We start from the raw sequence: 22,973 nt of genomic DNA, 5'->3' as shown, positions 1-22,973 counted from the left end.
GCCTTTGATGTTTCCTTTCCTGCAAAGAAATACATGAGTTTTATTTTTGGTTATTTTAGTCAGTAGCTATGAGGGAAATATACTTGAAATGTGACCACTGCTATTGACAATATGCTTAGGCTTTGAGAAGAGAGTAATTTGAACAATTCATTTTTCTAAAGGGTTTTTAATTTAGTAGGTTGTGGAGTTTTTTGTTTGGTTTTTTTGTTTTAAACAATGCCCCAGCAAATAAGCTTCCTGCCACTCCCATCTTTCTGATAAGAAGTTGACACAAAGGTGATGAACAAAGCTTGCAGCTGTGTTCTGAGTGATGACCCATCTGTGTCCTCTCCAGACATCCTAGATAAACACAAACACCCCAGAACTTGTTATTCTTGCATCAGAAGCTGTTACTTTGCTATCAGTTGTGCAGCATGGCATGCAGGAGGGAGAAGAGCCTGGCCTAAGAGGCAGAAGGCTTAGAGGGCCAGGCTAGATGGGGGTGCCCCACCTGGCCTGCTTGTTTGCCAAGACAGAGGCACTCAGATAGGGTGGAAAATGGACACTGGAGTGTCCTGCTGTGTCTCATATTCCCTCTCTTGTCCATCCTAACATAAAGCCAGTAAATATTCCTATACAGTGCACTTACCTGGCTACCTTGCTTAAGGGCAACATTGAAGAGCAGCCAGTGCTTCAAAGAGAGGGAGACAATCTTACTTATTGAATGTGGCTTTTTTTTTACTTTGGAAGAAGCTCAAGGTTGCTTTACTCTAGTCTAACCTGCTGAAAGGAATGAAAGGAGTACCTTCCTCCTGCTGTTAGCAGCTAGGGTATGAAGGCGTGAGACCAGCACCTACAACTTGTTGGACACAGATTGTATGACTTTGTTAGGACATGAGTAAGTCTCGTACACTGTCACTTTGACAGCCACATGGAGAAGCCCTTGTGTCCAAGCTCTAGTTTTTTAACTAAGTGCTTCATGAAAGTGTTAGCATACTTTAGCTGGGACTTAAAGAAACATACACATTCTCATGAAAGCACTAATGAACTTTTTGTAGGAGCAAACATGAATGCTCTGTGAATAGAAGCAGGCCTCCTTTGAAGGTGGCACCACTTGTGCTTTGATAAGACTGTACTGAAAAGTACCTTGATTAAAGTCTTCACTCTGAACACTCTCTACTTCAAATTCATACTGGCAATTAATTTGATAGCTGTATGCTAGAAATCATAAACAGAAATGAGTGACAGGTCCCAAGTTTCCTTAGCACATGATTCTGTGTCAGACACTGTTAAAAATATGTGACAGAACTTTCTAAAGTCCAGTAAATTTTTTCTAATTTTGGAATTTAACTGAAAACCAGTAGTCTATAGTTCACCAAACCTATTCTGTGGGCCCTTAGATGTAAAATAACAAGCTTCTGTCAAGAGAAGATTAAAAGGTAAGTAGATCCTCTGTTAGGGTATGTGAATAAAACATGGCTCTCAAGTGCTCTTCCTTTCCTTTTCAGAACTAGATCAATTTAGCTTCTTGTCCCATGAACTGAAGAGAACCACAGGGCAGCTATAATCTGCTGCTCAGAACACTTCCTTACTGTTTAATACCTGGTTCTACCCCCCTTGACTTGCCTCTTCCCAATGAACACACTATGAAATGAAAGGCTCATCACTTTTTATACAATTATTTATTACATTTAAATTACCACAAGAAAATTCTAAATAAAGTCACAAAGTGCAAGTTTGTTTTTAACAAAACAGTTTTTCCCCAAAGCAATTCCCAGCCCATCCAGCCTACAAATTACCATGTTATCACCCCTCTCTGTTACCAGGTTTAGTATTTTGAGTAAGACACAGTAAACAGACTGAAGACACATAGAGACATTAGGAAAAAAAAACAACTCAAACCTCTTTCTTCTACTACGCAACACCAGAAGCACTTAGTCAGGAAAAACTTTCCTGTTTACAAGTCTCAATAACCTGCTTCTGTATATGCTCCCTCTTCTGGGAGAGTGACCAAAATCCTACACAGGGCTAGAAAAAGAATACATGGCCCTGTAGTATAGGAATTAGGGCATTCACCTCTGAAAGGGGAAACTTGGATGTTCTTCCTCCTCTAGAAATTATTTATTTCACACTGGTGAGTCACACTTTAACAAGTGCATAAACATGGATTCATGGACAGAGATTTCAACTACATTCCCTGATTTCTAATAGGGCCAGGTAATTTAAATAAGGCTACTTCAAATATGCAAGTCAACTAAGTGCACAGGTAATAGGTTGTGTTGTTTATATCTTAACAGTGCAACTATTTCAATTAAAAAAAAAAAAACCAAACAGCACTTGTTCTAAGAAAGCTTTGGTATCCTGCTCACTTGACTGTATTTGAGCCTACAGGAGGATGGAGACACCTAAAGCAGCACACTCACAACAGAAAAAAAGTAAATCATTAAATCATGCTTATAGTGGAACTAGTCCAGCACTGGGGCCAAGAAAATGATAAAGTAGAGGATCTGTCACACAGGGAAGAGGCTGAGAGTGCTGTGATTGTTTAGCCCTGAGAATGCTCACGGGAGGGAGTGAAGAAGACTGAGCCAGACACTTCAGCAGTGCTAGTAAAAGGACAGGAGGCAGTGCAAGAAATTCTGCCTAAGCATAAGGCAGTTTATTTTGGTTGGGTATTTTCTTTCTTTTTTGTGTGGAGGTAGGGTTCGTTTGTTTGTTTTTAAATACTGTGAGACTGGTGAAAGTCTGGACCAGACTCACCCAAGAGGCTGTGGCATATCTGTTTCTGTAGATACTCTAAACTCAACTGGAAAAGTTCTTGAGCAGCCTGCACTGACCAACTTCACTTCAATCTGGCTGGTGAGAGTAGACCAGAGGTCCCTTCCAATACCAAGTCTTTGAGCCTTTGTCCAATACATGACTAAATGTCTGTTGCAAGGATCAAAGAAGTAATGTAACCTCTCACACTATATCACATATTTATTTATTATTAAAAAAAGGCTGAGAGAGCATGAAAAAGAGAAGGCTTTGGGGTGACCTAATTGCTGCCTTCCTGTACCTTAAGGGAGCCTACAAAGAGACCTGGAGAGGATTTCTTCAAAATGTAACTTTTTCCTTGAATTAGCAGAGGCTCAGTCTGCCAGAGTGGGGAGGCAGTAACAACAGGTTGTAATTACTGACTGCAAGCACTCACAGCTCACTTGCCTAATAAATCCTTCCTGCTGCAAATTCAAAACCCACTGACCTGCTTCCAACATTTTTTACACACTTCATACACTTTTACAATACCCACAGGAGTCATAACCTGTGTTTAAGATGAGATTAAGTTATTATTAATTAAAGATAGAAAAGATTAAAACCCCCTACTGATTATCAACCCAAGCATGGCTCAGAACACAGATGTGGCTCAGACAGAAAGCCATGGGGCTGTGGGACAGATTGAAAAAAGTGCCAAACCCTGAACTCAAGGCAGCCCAAGCAGTGAGCTGTTACTACTTACTTACAAATAATTAAGTATATTTTGCTTAAAAGATAAATTAGATTTAATGCTTTATAGCAGCATAGTAATTTTGATAGTTGTAGCTTCCTGAAACTGAAGATAAAAACATTTTTATGAGCAATTTTCATGTGCCTCCTTCACTCTTTTAAAAAAATATTAAAAAAGGCTGTATTGAAGTCTAACCATTTGGAGTACAAAATTCACATGTAGTTTTACAACCACTACAGTAGACAAAAGAATGGTATTTTCGAAATTCTTTGATTAACTTCTTCTTTTGCTTCAAAGGAACAGTAGGGTCATTGTCTATGTCTTGAACCAGTGCTAGAAGATACTGATTGGTTTGTTGCTTTTGATCTTCATATTCTTTAGTTGTAATGCGTTGACAGAAGGTGAAGCCTTTGTGAGAAATCAGAGGTTCAGATTAAGTTTCGTGCATCATGTAAAAGCCTTGTTACAAAATATGGTAAGAAACATAGGTATATTGATATTTTAGTTCAGATGTGATTACATCTACAAGTAATGTGAAACATACAGCTCTCCACTGAGAATGGATAGAAATCTAAACATGAATTGCAAAAATAAAAGTTGAAAAGCAGCGTTACAAGCACAGTATCATAGAAGATTCTGTATTGCAAAACAGGCCTGCAAGAAAAAGAGCAAATACAGTTCTCACAGAGAAATAAGAAGAACATTACACAATAAGAATGGCACCTTGCATTTGTCAGGATCCAAAGGTTCTCTGTGACTAAATCAGATCTGTAAGCAAGGCTCAGTACCTAATGCAAGTGAACACATACTTTGGAGAAATAGTTGCCTCTAAACCAGACTACTAAAATCAGGAACAGAATTTAGGAGCTTCTACATGAGTAGACATTTGAGCATGGTTTGGGCACCAGAAACAGAGGTGTTGCAAGAGGGATACTTAACTCAGCACACCTTAGCTATTGAAAGGTTGTGAATCTCTGCAGTAAAGTGCTGCCCTGCAAGGACTCAAGCCCCCTCACTGGGCAGGTGAGTTCTGGCCTGAGCAAAGACAGGCATTCAGCTACTCCACAGACACTTTTTATTCCTATACATATTAGAGAGCAATTTGGTTGAACAATTGTCAGTTGCCTAAAGGGGAAAGACTTCTTATTAATCCTTTACAAACACCATCATCTTTAGGCTTCACATAGAGAGTAGTATTAACCTGACCTGTCAGAGTTTTCATGTGGACCTGTCCTTCCCTTCTTATAAAGTAAGTTTGTCAAATATCAATATTTTTATGGTTTAGTAGAATCAGATGAAGAAAAAAAGACAGCTCTTTTAAAAGGGAAGGCTTAACAACTGACAAAGAGATTAACTTTTAAAACTTCAGTATGGATCTTAAGTTCTGTGGTTTCAAGTGTCTTACTAGATTAAAACAAATTCCAGAGTTCTCTTGCTGGTTTTAGTATTTTTTATTTCCAGCAGACCTAAGGATTACTTTCCTGCAATTGACAGAGCCCTTTTCTTATGTGGGTCTCCCAGCATTCCCTCCTGCTCCCACCTGGACTTAAGAAGTTCACCAGCTAAGAATGCTCAATAGCTCCTAGGAAAGATTTTGGAAAAAGGGAAAATGACACCAGCATATGAGGCACACAGGAAAACAGAAATATGCCATGTCAGAGAGCTTACAATCAGATCAAACTATTTCAACAAGTCGATGGAACCTACATGCATTTATAGACTGGAATCCCAAAACTTAGTAAGCAAAATGGAATATGGGGTTTGTGCTTCTGTTGTCTCTTCAGGGTGTCAATGGAGATCACACAGGCCCTGAAAATATTACAGACAGGCAGCTCTTCCCACTGCTGCTCATTTCTGTATTCTTTGGCTTCATAATATGTGATTCTCAGAACACTGAACCAGAAGGAATTTGGCCTCATTCCAGAATCCAACACAGATGGTAAAAGATTCTGTACCAAACTACTTCTCCAGCAGCTGCTGTATTAAATGTAATATTCCACAGCAAAATAACTTAGTGCAGTTTGTTTCCCAATGGTTTCTCTTCAGTGTTTAAGCACACAATGCACTGGCAATACAGGAGTCAAAGAAGATGAAGAGTCAGAGAGAAATTCAATTATTTAAGCCAACCCTATTAATCAGTATTGGCAGCAAGGCCAGACACAATGTTAGCTCAAAAGAAATAAGCTGAGAAGCATTAACTCCACATACATAAAGGTATTGTAGCCTAAAAGGAAGGCATTTGACACCTGGTGCCTAAGATCTTAATAAACTTTAGGCTTACCCAGAAAAAGGAGAGAGTTCTTCAAAACACTAAACAATCAAAGTCTGTACTCAAGTCATCTATCAGAATCTTGAACTACTGAGTTCTGTGACAATTTATAGGTGTCTTGTGGCAAAAATAAAAGACTACTGCTCCTAAATACAAAGTCTCATTAAATTCCCAAACCAAATTAGAAGCAAATCACTTCAGGAAGCACATTTTGCACTACTATTTCCAGAAAGAAATTATTTGGTAAAAAATAAAAATTAAAAAATCGTAGCTTATCCAAAGTAGATATTAATAGAATCCTTGCTCTCCAATATTCAGACCAGTTTTGCAGATAGCATATAATTTAATATTTAGTGCATTAGCCACTAATGCCCCTAATGCTTCACTTCCAACAAAGAAAAAGAACTCTACACACAATTATAGGCAACTGATGATAAATTAGTTCTTATACAATAATTTAAACAAAAAATTTATCCCATCATCTACCTGAATTGATATCTGGATCTTGCTCTTCTAGCAAACTCTGAAGTCTCCTGCTCATTAGTTCCAGAAGAGTTAAAGGAGCCTGAAAATACAACCCAACAAAGAAAATATTACAAAAGCAATACTTCTATATTTTTATAATGTAAAGCTTTCAGATAACCAATTTAAAAACACATAGATAAATGCAGAAGAATTTATGCCCACATTTTTTTTGTACACATTCAAAGTCTCTCACAGAATTGCACTAAAATACATAGTTTTACTAAGATACATGTGTTTATTTCTGGTATTTCTGGCCAAAGAAATAGGAAGCAAAAATTCTAGATGCTGCTTTCCATGGCAAAAACTGCAGTTTAAAACAAGCTGATTTCAGCTTCCACACAAGGCTCTCAATTGCAGCTATCAGAGTGAACCACCATCCTGCTGTCACTGCTGCACAGTTCTGGCCCTAACTCCAGTGGGGAATCAAAGGCCCAACCCTCATGTCAGAACCCTTAACACAAATTAAAAAAGGGGAGTTGGCTGTGTCTTAACAAATATAAAACCCTCACTAACCACTTAATGCTTTCAAACTAAAATGGAGCTAATTAAAAAAAAAAAAAAAAAGTTCTCCCATGTCTCAACCTGAAGTCAGAAGTGGAAATCAATGTGTTGGATAAAAAGAAAAACCACTATTTTACTGAAACCAAATTTCTGTGAAGCTTTTTTTTATAGAGTATGGTAAAGTTTCATCTTTTCAATGTGACAATATGATGAAACATAAATTAAGGAGATTATATGTGCATATTTACACAACTCATCAAGTTTAATAGAAAGGCTACTAGTATTTTGTGGTTCTATTTGTTTTCTTCAGTTTAAAAGTTAACATTCCAAAATGCTGAAGGATCTTTTAGATTTGTCAAAGCTATACACATACACTGGGGTACAAGAGCATGCCATTTTTCTACCACTCATAGTATGCCAGTGAACTTCTAAAGGAGAAATACATTAAGATACTTAAATATTTAGTATGCATTCATTACCAACAAGGTGCCAAAATGACTCTATAAAAATTATTAATATTTTAAATATTTTCCTAATAGAAATCATTCAAATACAAAGAGAGGATATAATTTATAAAGGATTGAAAAGCTCTCAAAAATCTGTCCTGTATAGTCTGGAATAGCTTCTCACCCTGTTTGGCTGTACTATTAAACTGTAACAAATGGAACATTAAACACAGCTCCTCAGACTTGTCGTGCTCAAAAAAAGGCAATTCATGGCTTTTAACATGACAAAGCCAATGATGTAGAGGAGAATGATACCTTGAAGAGCTCGGAATGATTGTCCATCAGAAACTGAGTCAGCAGTTCTGCCTGTGGCTTTGACAGTGTCCTGTTTTGTAAGATGAACTTTGTACAAGTCTTGATGATCACAAATCTGTTCTCAAACTAGAAAAATAGTACCCGGATTTGGCATTAGATTGACTTGCAGACTGCTAGCAAAGACTAAGTACAACGGGATGCTATCAGTGGGAAACAGATAACATGGAAAGGCAGTAAACAGAATACTTCTAACTAGACAAAAATTTAACTTTACTATGACAAACTGCTATTTTTCACATTAAGCAGAACAGATACTTACTTGTTTTTGCAATCTGTAGCCCTCAGACTCCGATGCAATGGCTAGGAATGTAAGGAGCCTGTGAAGTTCTTCCCTGATATTTGGTGCTAATAATTTTAAATAAAGTTGTAATGCCTCTAGAGCTTGATCTGTTTTTCCTTTTTCTGTCATGGAGTAAAACAGCATATCCAATGTTACTACTCATTTTCAGAGCCATGAATACTTACTTAAATCCCAATAATAATCCCAGTTTTGGGGGTGTTTCCTTCCAAACAAAATTTCATGTTGTTCCAGTTATCAAAGGATTCTTTCCTCAATCCACAAGTTTTAATTTTTCCTCCCCCACCAGGGGCAGAGTGGCAGCAGGCAGTGAGTGAGCAGCTTTGTAGTACTTAGTTGGCAGCTGGGGTTAAGGCACAACAACCCAACAGGACTGAAGCAGCAGCACTAAAGCCTATTTAGGTAGGATAAATCCTAAACTTGTACTTAAATGAAACCCTTCTGGTTTACTTCTGTGCATATGATGGGAGGGCTCTCAATAGTCCCTTTTATAATTTTAAATAATTTCTATTACTGAAAAGGACCCTATGTTCATAACTTTAAAAACCTTATTCTGGTTAACAGGAAAAACTGCATAGCAATGATTTTAGTTTTATGTTATTACTTAGTAGTAGCAATAAGGCAAATTCTGACCTGGGGTAAGTAACTTTCACAATGGGAGTAGTTACATATTGAGTTACCCACAGAGGTTGGTGAATCTCTATCCTTCCAGATTTTCAAAATTCAGTTGGACCAGGCCCTAAGCAAATTGATCTAACTTTGAAATTTGTCCTTGTCTTGAGTAGAGGTTCATAATAGTGATCTTGAGCATTTCCTTCAAACCTAAAAAGTGCATCTGCATTGGCACTGCAAATGGTGTCATGATTCAGTCAATTGATACTTAGTGACTTCCTCTACACAGCTTCCATCTTTATTTTTTGTTCCAGGCTGCTCTTACCTATAAGTTCTATAATTCCTGAATGAATATCAAAATCCTGAGTGGCAAGAAGAGAATCCTTCTTTTGATTGTAATACTTCATAATAACATCAAAAAGAATCTTCTTGTATGCATTCAGACTGCTGGGGTTGTCAGTGCTTTGAGGTAACTGCTGACTAACCATCACTAGGAATTGGTCAGGAAAATACTCCAAGCATTCAATTGCAGCATAGAGCCATCTGTCAAGCCTGCAGAAGAAAAAGGTTGTTTTAGTGCTTGCTTTAAAATGCTCTACCTATTTTTATTTTCACAGATTCATAGAATATTTTGAGTCAGAAGGGACACACAAGGATCATTGCATCCAACTCTTAAGGAAATAGGATTGAATCTGTAACCTTGGTATAATTAGCACCATGCTCTAAACATGGTGAGCTATCTCAGGGTCCATTTAATCCTCTAAAAGAAAACTAGATAGAAATAACCATGCAGGTATAGTCACATATATGAACCACAATGCTGAACTGGTTTATTAAGCAGTTTGTGTAACTTATTTCACTACAGCAGTTCAAGAACCTGCTCAAAATGGGCAACTTCCATGTTTTTCTGATGCTAAAGGCAATACACCTGAGACAAACCCAGATCAAAACAAGCTGCAATCATGCCAGGCTGTCACTGACCCCAGGAATTCAGCAGTATTTAAAAACCATTACTCCAACACACACATTGAGAACCCACCAGGGCTAACCAGGGTGAAAAAAAACTGATCTTAACAGAAGAGAAAAAGACAGTTAGTTTGAAAAAAGAGGAAAATAAAAGTTGGTTAAATCCCAGAGGACTACAGAAGCAGTTTATTATATAACCTGCTATAAAGGTATGAGTTTTCACAAGCATCTATTGTCTGTATATCTTAACTAAGGAAAGAAAACGTAACCTAATTATGCACCTAAAATTCGGGTGCACAGTTTATTGTTGAAAGAAGCCAGAAAATCAGAGGAAAAAGTCCCAACCATTTTGTACAGAAGGAATATAAAATCATGGAAATGTGTGGGGCAGAAGAACAATAGCTTTTACCTGATTCTGGACCTAAAATAATTTGATCTGAACCAATGACAAGTTGCAAATATAATTTAAGATCCACAGAATCTTATTTTTATCATGGAGAACAGAAACAAAGATTGTTAAATTACAGATAAAAACTGAATTAATTTGACAAAAATAGTAATTCCTAAGACATTCACATGAGCCTTGACATATTCATTAGAAGTATATGCAAGATAGAGATCAGCCTCAGTACACTAAACAGGAACACTACAAAAGTAAGAGAAGATTTAAGGAAAAGAACATTGACAACGTGCAGCCACATTTATATTCTCATTATATAAGCATTCTTCAGTGCTACAGCTTAGTTTCTCCTTTTCTCTTGCTAACAATAGATGCATTATTGACTTTCTATCTATCTTCACACCACAGCCACCAGGAACTGCTACAAAGACTCAGAATAAAGTTTTCAAGTTCTGATATCTGTTACAGAGGCCTAAGAGTAAAGAATCTGATCTAGAAACTAGGCATGTTTACAACATTCAAGGTTAAGTTCTAATGTTTACTTAAAATGCTCAAATGTCCAACTCTAAATATATATTTTTTGTGAAATCACTTAGCACTTCTGAAGTCAATCACACTTATGTCACCTCTGTCTACAAGTACACAAACATAATGATGTCTGTTTGTTCACTTAACACAAATCTTTGATCAAGAATAAAATAAAGCCTTTACTAACAAATTCATTTAACAGATATAAAACTTACTCAGGCAAGTTTAAGCTACATGCAACCTCTCTGTCCAGGAAAGTATTTGAGATAATCATGTCTTCTTCTTTGCCAAAACTCTCTGATTTTGTCTTCACTGAAGACACCAAGATATCTTCTAGAAGGGGAACATCAATTAACTGCAGCAGTCGTAGCAGAGCTTGCTGTTTCCAGACATCTTCTATTACTGATACCATAAACAAACAAAAAACCTTCAGAAACAAGATCTTACATAAACAACTAACCTTTGTTTTTACTCACCAAAAAATCTTTTAAGTGTTCAAAGAAAACTCAGTAACAGCATAATGTGAAGTTGCTGTGCTGGGTAAGAAGGGATCAAAATAGGAATGCTAAAAAAAATATAAATGTCTCCCCCATCTAGGATTCAGAATAAACTAATTAGTAGAAGAAAAAAAAGACAAGTGAAAAGCAAAGGAATCACATAATAAAGATAGTCTTAATCTTAAAACCTACTTCCTTCTGAAGTAGTATTTTCATAAATAGCACATTATGCAAAAACATACCCCTGTTGTGTTTCCTTCTGTTTACAAGCATTAACCCCTTTAAGGCTCATTTAGATATTTTGTTATTAGCGACAGGTTAAATTTAGGTCTCCGTGGAGCATTGTTGTACAGAAATGGGGCACTCACTACAAGATACAGTGTTGCAGTGTGATTTCAAATAATACAGTGAAGAACAATCAAGTTTTAAAAAGAAAAAATGCAATCCTCACCTCCTTTTGAAAGCAGGCGAGTTGGCTCATTAACCATGATCTTTGGAGGTAAAGATGCATGAACATATATTGATTGAAGAAGCTCCTCAATCCTTTTTTTATCAGCTGCTTCCAATGCTAATGGGTTTGAAAGTGTTGTGCCACACTTTCTGCTTAGGGAGGGGGAAAAAAAAAGATGTATAACAAATACTATTAGAACACATTTGGCTTTCTGTTACTTACTAAATTGCTCTTAAATCAGAACTTTATGGCTTCATTATATCTGGAGTCTATCCTGCTACTAGAATTCCTACCATCCACATCTGCTTTGTGGCAAGGGCAAGGATATTGATTCCAAATACTGTTAGCTAGTTCCACTTTGTTTACTGGCTTTCAGTAACTAGCTCATTCATGCTAAGTTTCAGATTTCAGCACAATTGATAGCAAAACCAAATTATTCCTAGGCTTATGCTATTGTGCCAGACTATTTCAAATAACAAACAGCAGATCAAAATACTTTACTCAAAAATACCTGGAAACATCTACAATTTAGACATAATGTTTCTCAAAACTGGCACATACTTTTCAGAAGTCTCCAACACCTGGTTTAGTCAGACATAACTTCATTTAAAGGTAACCTTCCTTAACTTTTTTTAAAAAAGAGAAAAATGGGAATAGTCCAGAATAACTCACTTGGAACATAGTTTTGTTTTCTGTTTGTAGATTTGCTCAGGAGATAAGCTTTCATTGTCCTTACTCTTTCCTGGAAGAAGAGGATCAAGACTGCTGTTTACGAATCTATAGAGACTAGTGTCCGTGTCTTCAAACTCTGTTTCCTTCCCGTTCTTGAACAAGTAAAGCTTGGCTCCAACTGGCTCAAACACTTTGTGATCCATCAGTGCTTGGCATACACGGACCCCCTTCAGCCGAGAAATGTCATTGCAGCTTAGGTACATGCTTTGCATGAGATGGCTCAGTACCACATCAACAGCATTGGAGCCGGTGAAGCAGTTTCTGTATGTTTTCAGGTGTTGTCTACGTCTTCTGATTTCCACTTGATTGTAAAGGGCATGTATAATACTATTCCACAGCTGAGTTGCTTGAAAAGGACCATCGCAGTCTGCAAAATGTTTACATGAAAGTTGTACAAATTTAAAACCTTTAATACTTAAAAAAAAATACTGTGATTTTAGTTTTATATCTTTTTTTAAATATTCAGAAATCAGCTGAATTTTACAGACACAAAGATAATATTTCATGACTCAGTCCTTCTTGTAAGCTGACTCACACCCACTATGGTAGAATCAAGAGAAGAGAACAAAAATCCACTAAAAACAGAGGACGAAGGGGTTTTTTTGTCATTGTTATGACCACACATATTGTATGTATGTGCTGTGTACATACACATTAAATCATTAGAGAATCACAAAACAGCCAAGGCTTGCAGGAACCTCTGGGGTCTATCTGGTTTAACCTCCTTGCTCAAGCAAGGCCACCCAGAACCAAGTTTTGAATATTTCCAGAAGCCGAGATGTCCACACACGATATCACAACCTCTCTCGGTACCAGTGAAGAGAGTTTGTGTAAAAAACGCTAATCACTTATTTTTAAAATTTTAAAAGTTTAATAGTAATAAAATGGTTATAAAAATAGTAATACAATTACAGTAATAATAATTTGGACAATTTGAATTAGGACAATATGAGACAATAGAGACAAGGAGTTACGGATGTCCGGGTACCTTTTTCTGGGCAGCACGAGCCCAAAAAGGACACCCATTAACAAAGGATTAACCCTTAAAAGCAATAGCCTGTTGCATATTCATACACTTCATACATGATGCATAAATTCCATTCAAATACAAGATTCTGTCTGGTCATCTTCAGCTTCTTCCTCTGAATCCTAACAGCACCTTCGAGTTTGTTTCTTCTGATAAGAGGGCAATAAATTCTTCTTCTCTGAAAGATTTAGGTGTCCTCTGGCTGCTATTTCGCTGCAAGTCCTTTCTTTACAAAAAGTATCCTACATAGCATAGTGTCTATTTTAACACTTTTTATAACCTAAAACTATATTTAACACACTACTTAAAGAGAATTAATACAGCATTACTTTCTAACACAACACATATAATATTCATTTTAATATTTGCGAAAGCCAATCATAAAATACATGCATTTTTCACAGTCTGCCTCCATCCTCTTTGCACTCTTGCAAAGACACCCCCAAGCCTTCTCTTCTCCCGGCGGAGCAGCCCCAGCGCTCTCAGCCCCTCTGGGGGAGATGCTCCGAAGCCCCCAGTTGATCCTCACATATGGCGCCCAGATCAGCAGACGACAAACAGGTGTTTGAAGAGCATTAAGCGCGCCTGGCACCCAGCCCAGCTCTCCCAGCGGCGTCCCCCGTAAGCTCAGCTCCAGGGGTACGGCCGGAGGAAGCTCCTCTCCCCCCGTCCAGCTGCCGAGCGTCCCTAGCCCCGTTCTGCCCGCCGCCCTCTCCCGCGGCACCGGCAGCCGGGGGTGCAGCACAAACAACGGGGAAACGCCGGCCCCTCGCAGCCCGCTCCGCTCCCCGGCCCCTCCGACACTGCGGGGGAGAGACGGGGATGACGCTCGTCGCCCACCTCGGCGCCGCCCGCTCCCCCGGCGCGGCTGCAACTCGCTCTGGCTGCGGATCCTCCTGAAGCGCGGAGTCAAATACCCCGCCATGGCCGCGGCCGGGCGCCTGGCGGAAGCCGGCAGAGCGCATCACTTCCCGCCCGCCGCCCCCGGCCGCGCCCAGCGCCGCCCCTGCGGGTCGGAAGTGAGCCGAGCTCCGGCCGCCCCCGCCCCGCCGCCGAGGCTGCTGCCGTCACTATGGAGTAGTCGCGGCAGGACGGGGTTCGAGCGAGAGACGGAGCCGGCGTGACAGGCGGCCCGCCGGGACCACAGGGCGACGGGCAGCCGGGCGCTGCGCCGGCAGCTTCCCGCGGGCTCAGGTGAGAGGCCGCGGCCCGGGTCGACAGCGGCTGCCCGTGGCCTGGTGGCGCTGCGCGGGGCGGGCAGGGCCGGCCGGCTCCGCGGGGCCGGTGGTCTCGGGTCCTGGGTGCCCGGCGCTGGGGGCTGGAGGGGAAGGGCCGCCCCGGAGGCTCGATCGCCGCGCGGGGAGCGCTGAGCTGCCCGAGCCGGTGGATCGCGGGTCACCTGCCGCCTGTGGCCGCGGCCGCCTGTGCTCGCCCCCGGCGCGCTGCTGCCGGCTGCCCCGCGGAGCAGGGAGCGCAGGCACCGGCCCTGCGGCGCGGAGCGGTGCGAGTTCGCTCTCGCTGGAAATAACAGTAAATACTTCATCCCGGAGCACTGGCCCGCAGGAGGCTGACCGGGGTTTGTGCAGTGCACAGGCTGGGTTTCACCTGTCACCAGGCGACAGACAGAACCTTGTTCATGGATCTCGTTCCGTGAGGTTTTGGTAGGGATTCAGCTGAAGCTCAGTACCGAAATGGTACATGAAAGTTAAGAAATTGATGTGAGGCGAGGGCAGCCTTGTCCAGTGCTTCATTGCATTTGATCCTCTCAATGTTTTGTAACAAATGCAAAAGCTTGGTTTTGCCTTAAAAATGCTGGGTTTTTGTCCTTTTATTTGCTGTGACTCAGTTGTTCCAGCACTTACTTCTGTGGATTGATCCTGGCTTGGGGCAGGTGGGTAGGATGCGGTTGGGCAGCACGAAGTAGCTGTGCAGCAGCCTGCTGGTCTGGGCTCCCCAAGGGGGATCCCAGCTTGTTATAGTTCAGAGTAGTGGTAGTGTGTGTTGTACTGCTGTGCGGTGTGCACTCACAGCCATACATCAGATGAAGCTGTGAATTTATTTGAGGTTAAACTGCTGGGTTTGCATTATGCAGGTTTTTTTGGGTTTTTTTTTATGAGTGAGAATTGAGAAATGGTGGGCAGTCTTTGTTTTGGATTTCAGCAGCCAGTATTTCAGCATTTTGAATGTTCTGCCTCCTTTCTGAGTGCAGTGGTGGTTGTTGCTTACTACCTTGCTAAATGATTGTTCTCATCCTGCTGCCTTATGATTGCTGATGTACACCAGTATAAAAACCATTACTGATTGTGAGGGGCATTCATGAAAAAACATATTGAACATCCAGAATGTTTTAGGATTAGTTCCAGGTTTTGCAGAGTCAGAATCAGTAGCATTGATATTACTCATGAAATTCAAACAGGAAGAGTTCTTAAACATTTATTGCATGTGCTGTGTGGCTTGTACAGACACTGTTATACTTCCAATTTTGCATTTGTCTCATTTATTACCTTTTAACTTGAAATGCAAATTTCATTGTGGGTGACTGACTTTAATGCCACTTGGTTATTATTTTTTTTGGAAATACTAGACCAGTCTTAACTGAACAAACAAGTTTTCCTACAGCAGAGAACCAGACTTGTGTATTTCAGATGTGGTTAACTTGTCATGATTTGTGGTGGTATTAGAGATCCTATCCAAAACAGATATTTTTGGTGGGGCATGGATTTTCTAGATACCTTGTTCCTGTTGACATATATAGATTTTTTTACTGAAGTTGGTGATGGCAATTTTTTTAATAAAGCAAAATGTATTATTTTAACTTATATTCAGATGTTGATAAGAGGATTTCTACAAATTTACGGTTAGGTAGATGTAAGCTTTAAACCCCATCTGCTTATTGAGAAATAAGTTGCTTGGTACTGCTTGCTCAGAAGCTAAATTAAACAATAGTTTACCTGCTGTCAGGCTGGAGGGGAACAGGTTGGACAGGGTCTGCCAGGCTTGAATTTTAAATTCTGGCACTTCAGATACTAAAGTGCTGTTGGCATTCTCACCTAGTGGCTTTTTTAGGCTACTCACTGCAGTTTGTCTGTCACCCACAGCAGAGGACACCTCTGATTTAATGAATACTACACCATTTTCCCATCATCTCTGTAGAGAAAGTTTCCTTTCAGATTTATACAAAGGAATTTGAACATGCATCCACATGCGTTTTCTTAATAATATTTCTGCAGTTAATTTTGCAAAGTGTTTGAGAGTCCTAACAAGATGGTGTTGCATTGGTACTAGAGAAGATTTGATGGCTGGGAGTGAACAAAACAATGGAAAAAGCATGAGATCTAAACCCAAGTAAATTAGATTTGGGATTATCTTAAACTCGTTAGGATTGATTTTATAGTCTTTTAGCATATAGAGTTTGCCCACAGAATAGCTGCTGAATAAAATTGCTGAGAGCTGGAAATGCCTATAGATCCTTTTTAGAATAATCCATGATCCTTGTTTGTGCCTATTTATTCGGTTAATGAAAAGTTTCTTCCTACAGGGATATTAGCCAGTGTCTTACTAGAAGTTTGGTGTAGGGCTGCACAGTTAGGACTTGCATGTGTTTTTCTATATAATGAATCAGAAAGTAAAATTAATTTCTTGTAATAATGAAATTTAAAATACTGAAATAAAATTACTTAATAAAGGAATTCTGTGTTTCCATAATTTATTTCAAGGTTTGTTCTCAGCAAAACACTAACTATATACCAAACAAGTTTGTAGTTATTCTTAAGATTGTCTTGTTGATTTCAGGCACAGTTTCTCATATCTGAAGAGTCAAGATAGAGCAGCACAGCTGTTCCATGTGCAGTGCTGCACTAAGATTTGCTTGGGGCTTGGCTAATACTGTTACACACAATTGCACTGGAGGGAATTGTCCCATAACACAGGGAACTTTTTAAACAGTTTTGTTTAGTATGTTTATTACCTCTTTTACATTTATAGACCTCTATTACAGGTCTGTCTTTGCAATTGGAACCTAATCAGATTATTTGTCCTGATTTGTAGTGGAATCAAATCTATAGTACCAGAGAGGGAAGGAGTGCATGACCAGGTAACCTCAGTGTGGTTGATTTTGCTTAAGTTTGGATACAGATGTTTTTACATCTTACTTGAAAGAGAGACTGAAGAAATATCCTCAAGTGTTGCTTTTGAATATACTGCATAATACTGATTCCAGGAAATAATTTCTTCTTGCATTCTCTTTTTCTTTGCTCACACAGATAATGAAGCTGAATGTCTATATCTTTTTTTCTGCTGTTTGTTTGCTGCCTTCATTCTTTCTTGTGTACACATTATCAGAGAAACAATTGCATAAATGGCTTCAGAACTTGTATCTGGCAGAATAGGCAAGTCAGATTTATTGAGAAAATACAGAAAACTCTGAAAGTCTACGCTACAGGGGAAGATGAAGTAAATTGGAAGCTGCTACAGTCTTATAACTCTAAAATTTGAAAGGTGATGTGAAAAAAAGTTTCCTTGCACAGTTTTGGTAAAGCATAAAAGGATGGATTTCTTGTTCCCTTCCCATGCACTTGATACTTAAGTTCATTAATTGTTGGGTAATACAAATGGTAATGTCAGCAGTCTGATGGGCAAAATATTGAATTTTGAGCTTGTGTTTTGAAAAGCACTGCATAGGAAAGAATATTTCTGTTTTTTACTTGCTGTCTGTATAATACACATCCATTATTTTGCTGGCCTGGGATCTTAAGCAATCCTTCACTTCAGACAAATGAGTAATTCTGTGAGCACTGGAATTAAAGGAGTCTGTTTTCCTTCAGATTTGTTTCTCTATTTGATGGATACTACTACACAGAGTGTGAACCTTTCCTGTCAGGGGACAGTTTACAAATCCTTTGCATTATTTGATTACAGTTTCCAATAAATGGTTGAACTGAGAAGACTGTGAAACCTTTGTTTTCTTATCTTTGTAGGATAAGCCATTGGTGCAAACTGAAACCATGGAGTCCATGCTGAACAAGCTGAAGAGCACTGTCACAAAGGTGACAGCTGATGTCACCAGTGCAGTCATGGGAAATCCCGTCACCAGGGAATTCGATGTCGGGCGACACATTGCCAGTGGAGGTAACGGGCTTGCTTGGAAGATATTCAATGGAACTAAAAAATCAACAAAGCAGGTGAGTTACCAACTAAAGACCTGTGTTTATAAGCATTAGATGACAGATTGATAGGTAGCAGTTGGTAAGTGGCAGTTAAAGTCCAACTGGACAGACTCATGTTAAGGGTAGTGAAATGACACAAAACCTCAGCATTATTTAAGTACATTGTTCTCAGATATATAAGTGTTACTTGCTTTAAGCTTTTTGTCGGAGAAAGAAGTGGTTCTACATTCATAGCATACAATTTGGAACCAAGATCAAGAATTCTTCCAAGTTAAAAGTGACCTGACAATAAGTTTACTTTACCATGGATTGGTTCCCCAGTTTGTTGCAGCTTGCAGTTTTCTTTTTTCTTTTAACAATTCTGACTTTTTACAGTTTAAAATGACCACGAAGTATGTCGTCATCTGTTGTCAGCAACTGACACTGTAGTTTTTTGCTCAGCTACCATACAGAAATTGAGCACTTAGAAATGTTAAGTTATGAGATACTGTAACAGGAAGGCATGGGATAGAGGAGGAGGTTGTGAAGGAAGTTATGCTTTCCGTGTGCTGCTTTCAGATCCGTATTGTTCCTTTTTAGTTTCCTTAAAGTATTAGGGTTTAGAGCACCAATACTCAAGCATTTGACTCATTTGAAATTACTTGTATAAATGAATATAGGACTGTGACTTCAGAAGAAGGTTTGCAAAAAGCAGAGTTTAAGAGTTATTATTACAAAAAAATATTTTGTTGCACTGGAGAAATGTGAAAAGTCTTTTCTCAAATTCGGGGAGGAAATACAAGTTTCAAAGTGTAAATGAAGTGTTAATAAATTATGGTCTTTAGTTAAAAGTAATGCTAAGAAATGTGAAGTCACTTAGACAATGCAACAGCTTGCTGCAAATATACCAAAAAGAAATGGACACAAAGGAATGTCGTTGGAAAATGTTTATACAATCTGATAGATAATAAGCAAATAAACAGTAGCAAATATATATATAATAGATAGAATAAATAATCTGCAAAGAATGTGTGGTCTGATTCTGTGTGACAGAGTCTGAACAATGTTTAATCAGGTACTTTTGCCATGTTTTCATTTTTTTAGCTGGTGCAGAGCTCTGTGCATCTTTTATTTACTGAATTTACCCAACATGGCTGTTCATTTGGGCTTTTTTTTTGGTCTTACTCAGCTATACACAGTAATAACATTGGAAGCATGGTAATTTTGATATGTTTTATACAATCTATGTGCCCAGTAAACATTTGACCTGTAGCAGGTATATCCTTAAGGTCTGGAGATTTGTAGCAAGTTTCTTTCACTGTATAGTTGACAAAGTATATGTAACTAGTTTCCTGTCAATCACCTTTTTCAAGCCTTGAATGGGTGTTCTGACCAACAATTTTACAGAGTTTTAGTTCAGGTGCTCCATGTGGTCCTGCAATATATCTGTAAACCCGGACTAGCATCCGTGCCGTTGCATGCCATCGTTAGTAATTAAAAATACAGCAGCAGTTATACTGCATGGAATTTTAGATGGCTGGTCTTTTGACATGCAGTTACCATTAAGTATTAATATTACCAGTTAAGTAACACCATGTCAACATTCACTTTGCCATTGCAAAACAAATTGTGCAGCAATACAGGCTTATGGTGTGTTGTATTGCAATATATGTTCTTTACCATTTTTTATTTCTCTCCCATGTACCTTCTGAATGTTCTTTGGGCTGGCTGTCATTTTCCAGGTGATAGCAGTCACTTTTGTGAAGTTGCACATATTTGCTGTATTACAAGTGTGTATATCTTCGTTGAAGCCACAAGGGTTTTTTGCAGTGTGTATTGTAATCAGACAAGTAGGATGTAAGGCCTTGTTGTTGTCACTTTACCACAACACAATAGTTTAAGTCTTATAAGTCTAATAGACTTGATAGTTTAAGTCATTGTAGCCAGATAAAACAACTAAATTTGGAGGTTTTAATGTTACAGCAGTAGAAATCTTTGTTTTCAGGATTATTTTTGTTCCTGTTTTGAGTCAGTGGACAGTTACAAATATTCCATCTCTGGTGACAGTAGATATCTCTAACTTTATTCTTCTTTTCCAAGTTCTGCCTGGTTCCTCCCTTGCTGCTTTTCTAGGATTTCTGAATGTTTATCTGTTATTGTTTTTTTAATGTACCTTGTCTTTTCTTGCTTGCTGTGTAGGTGACTTAGTAACAACCTAACAGAATGTGAGGAAATTACTTACCTGTATGCATATGTTTGTCTGGTGCTATTTCATAGCTGATCTGCTGCTTGAAAGATTGTTTGAAAGATTTATGAGTCACTCTGGTTATATATAGGTGTTTAATTTCACAGTATGTATTTCAGCTCATCTTAGGTTTATTAACTTAGACTTTATGCGCTTGCATTTTTTTTGGCACAGTATGTCACTTGTCCTTCTGCTTAGAAAGTGCAATCATAAATAGGTAGGGTAAGGTCACAAAGCACCTGCCAGCTCAGTTGTAAAGCTAGCAGAAATCAGGTAAGTCTCAACAACAAGGCTACAGACAGTCAAGAGGGTCCTAATGGCCTTGAATCAGCTGGTTAAGGATCTGAAGCACAAATTGTGTTCTCTTCTGCCAGGTGCAGGGAATTAAGAGTTTAAACAAACTGTGCAGGATTGCAGCAAGCACCAATAGAACTTACTTAGACCCATCACAAAATATTCAAACCATAGCTGATTTAAATACTTTCTGATTCTTTTCACTTGTCATCAAACAGAAGTTTTTTCAGAAGTGCAGTCTTAGTTTGAAATTTTGTTATTGGTCATGTACTGCTCAGTGTATGTCTTCCATCTCCTGTCATTGCTCTTCTCTGCCTTGTGTTAATATTTGATCCATCACACTTAAAAGCTGGAAAAGGGAGCCAATATGGATAGAGGCAGGAAAAGTGTACTTAGTTGAGTTAGTTACAAGTATTCACCTGCTAAGGACTTCATGAAAATAGCTAAAAACCAATTTTTTGTGCATTGGGCTGAATTTCATATTTTAGATAGCCTATTTCTAAAAGTTTATAGGGTTTTATTTAATTAATAATGAAGTTGTTCCTATGAGATTTTAATTAGAGTAATGGTTATAAAATGTGCAGTAAAAGAGCATCGAGTTCCTCTTGGGACTGCAAACTGTATTTTCATATTATTTTCTCCTGTTTTCTAACCTTTATTATTATTCATAATGCTGTTGTAGCAGCATATAAAAGTCTGTTTAATGATGAAAGGTTTTAATTCCTTGTTTTCGTCAGTTGATAAATTTCACATTAACCACTTCCCAGATGCTGATGTAATCTAATTTTTTATTTTACATCGACCTCTGTAATTTCAAAGTTTCATACAGATTTCTTAATTTTCTCCTGCTCCAGTTGCAGAAGTTGGAGATGATTTCTCTGTTCTTAATGTTTTTGGTTTTTTCACATCTTTAAGCATTACAAAATTCTTAGTGTTTTATCATGTGAATGGTCCGATCAGATTTATAGACTGCTGTGACTCCTTTGACAGATTGTACTGGTTTGGAGCAGAACACTAAGACAGGACTTGGTTTAATAAAGCAACACTTGATATATACTCAGAATATTTTAACTGTTCATAGTAGATATAAATGCTTTGATCTACTTAAAATCAGGCTGATTTCTGACTGTGGATCTGCTGCTTTTTCACTGTGTAGGTAGGGGTTATAGTTTGCTCATTACTATTTATACAATAAAGGAACATTAGTACCTTAATTCAAAATGCCTGTTTCAGGGTTTATCTACAGTAAGGTCTCCCATGACTGGGACTAAATAAGAACAAGTCAGTTTCTTTGTTTGGTTATTGTATTGGTGGGATTGTACTGTTGATTCAAAAACCACATTTGTATATAATTGTGTATAGGCTTAGATTTTGGCTGTGTTATATACTGAGAGAATTCTGTTGCTTATTTTCAGGAAGTGGCTGTTTTTGTCTTTGATAAGAAGCTAATAGACAAGTACCAAAAATTTGAAAAAGATCAGATTATTGATTCCTTAAAACGAGGTGTTCAACAGCTAACTAGGCTTCGACACCCTAGACTACTTACTGTACAACATCCATTAGAAGAGTCCAGGTAAGCTGTAGTAAAGTAGAGAACAGTTACTTTTAATCATTGTTTTGGTAGTGGATGTAAACTGTCTGGAACATTCAATACATACATTTGATGAGATTCAAGTTTAGTGTATTTATTCATATGACAAGGTATTCACCCTATCCCCATGTTCCCCACCCCCCACCATAGAATGCAGTTTGGGTGTGAATCAAATTAATAATCTGTTGCTTGATTTTGGTCCAGTTGCAGCTGTAAGGCTACATATGACCATTACAGCATGAAAATTTGGTGCTTTAATTCATTTTGCTTTCAAAGAACTCTCTTAAACTAGTTTTCTCTCAAAAACTTATTCATACATTTTGTTCCATGTATAAGATGTATTTAGTACATGTGAGATTAGAGATTTTTGATAAACTGTATGTGTTGTGGCTAAATATGTGTTGAAAAGGCCCTCAAGTGCCTATCAAGGAAGACAAAATTCAGCATGTTCTTCTAGTGCTTATTTGATTTTTGAAAGGTTGGTCACTAGGAACAATAACTGGTTAGTCTTACAGGTTTATTGTTCAGCTGTAGGGATAACAGCACACTAAAATCTAACATAGAAAATCAAGCTTTTATGTAAAAATAGGAAGCTGATCCTGATAC

At 38.5% G+C, this 22,973-nt stretch overlaps 2 protein-coding genes across 4 annotated transcripts in view; one reads left to right on the top strand and one right to left on the bottom strand.

Moving 5' to 3' along the window:
• Positions 1–1,642: 1,642 nt before the first annotated feature.
• On the bottom strand, positions 1,643–14,088 carry DEPDC4 (DEP domain containing 4). Of its 2 annotated transcripts, XM_077178708.1 has the most exons (9): positions 13,934–14,088; positions 12,007–12,433; positions 11,335–11,483; positions 10,602–10,788; positions 8,818–9,044; positions 7,842–7,984; positions 7,523–7,648; positions 6,222–6,300; positions 1,643–3,874 (listed from the first exon to the last, which is right to left on the bottom strand). In XM_077178708.1, the coding sequence occupies exons 1-9, from the start codon at positions 14,016–14,018 to the stop codon at positions 3,657–3,659; spliced, it is 1,641 nt and encodes a 546-aa protein (XP_077034823.1). In that variant the 5' UTR covers positions 14,019–14,088; the 3' UTR covers positions 1,643–3,656. The 2 variants fall into 2 exon arrangements, with proteins under 2 accessions (XP_077034823.1, XP_077034824.1); XM_077178709.1 differs by lacking the exon at positions 12,007–12,433 and having other exon boundaries at positions 13,934–14,073.
• SCYL2 (SCY1 like pseudokinase 2) overlaps positions 14,081–22,973 on the top strand; it is a 34,600-nt gene continuing 25,707 nt past the window's right edge. For both annotated transcript variants that reach the window (XM_054631964.2, XM_077178707.1), the window contains exons 1-3: positions 14,081–14,287; positions 18,070–18,273; positions 22,192–22,349. In XM_054631964.2, coding sequence (XP_054487939.2) covers positions 18,097–18,273; positions 22,192–22,349 — 335 coding nt within the window. In that variant the 5' untranslated portion in view covers positions 14,081–14,287; positions 18,070–18,096. The remainder of the gene's footprint in view (positions 14,288–18,069; positions 18,274–22,191; positions 22,350–22,973) is intronic.

Source organism: Agelaius phoeniceus, chromosome 5 (genome assembly GCF_051311805.1).
Source record: "Agelaius phoeniceus isolate bAgePho1 chromosome 5, bAgePho1.hap1, whole genome shotgun sequence".
Taxonomy (NCBI): Eukaryota; Metazoa; Chordata; class Aves; order Passeriformes; family Icteridae; genus Agelaius; species Agelaius phoeniceus.
Note: the sequence above shows the minus strand (reverse complement) of the source record. Positions and strands in the feature narration are given on the sequence as shown.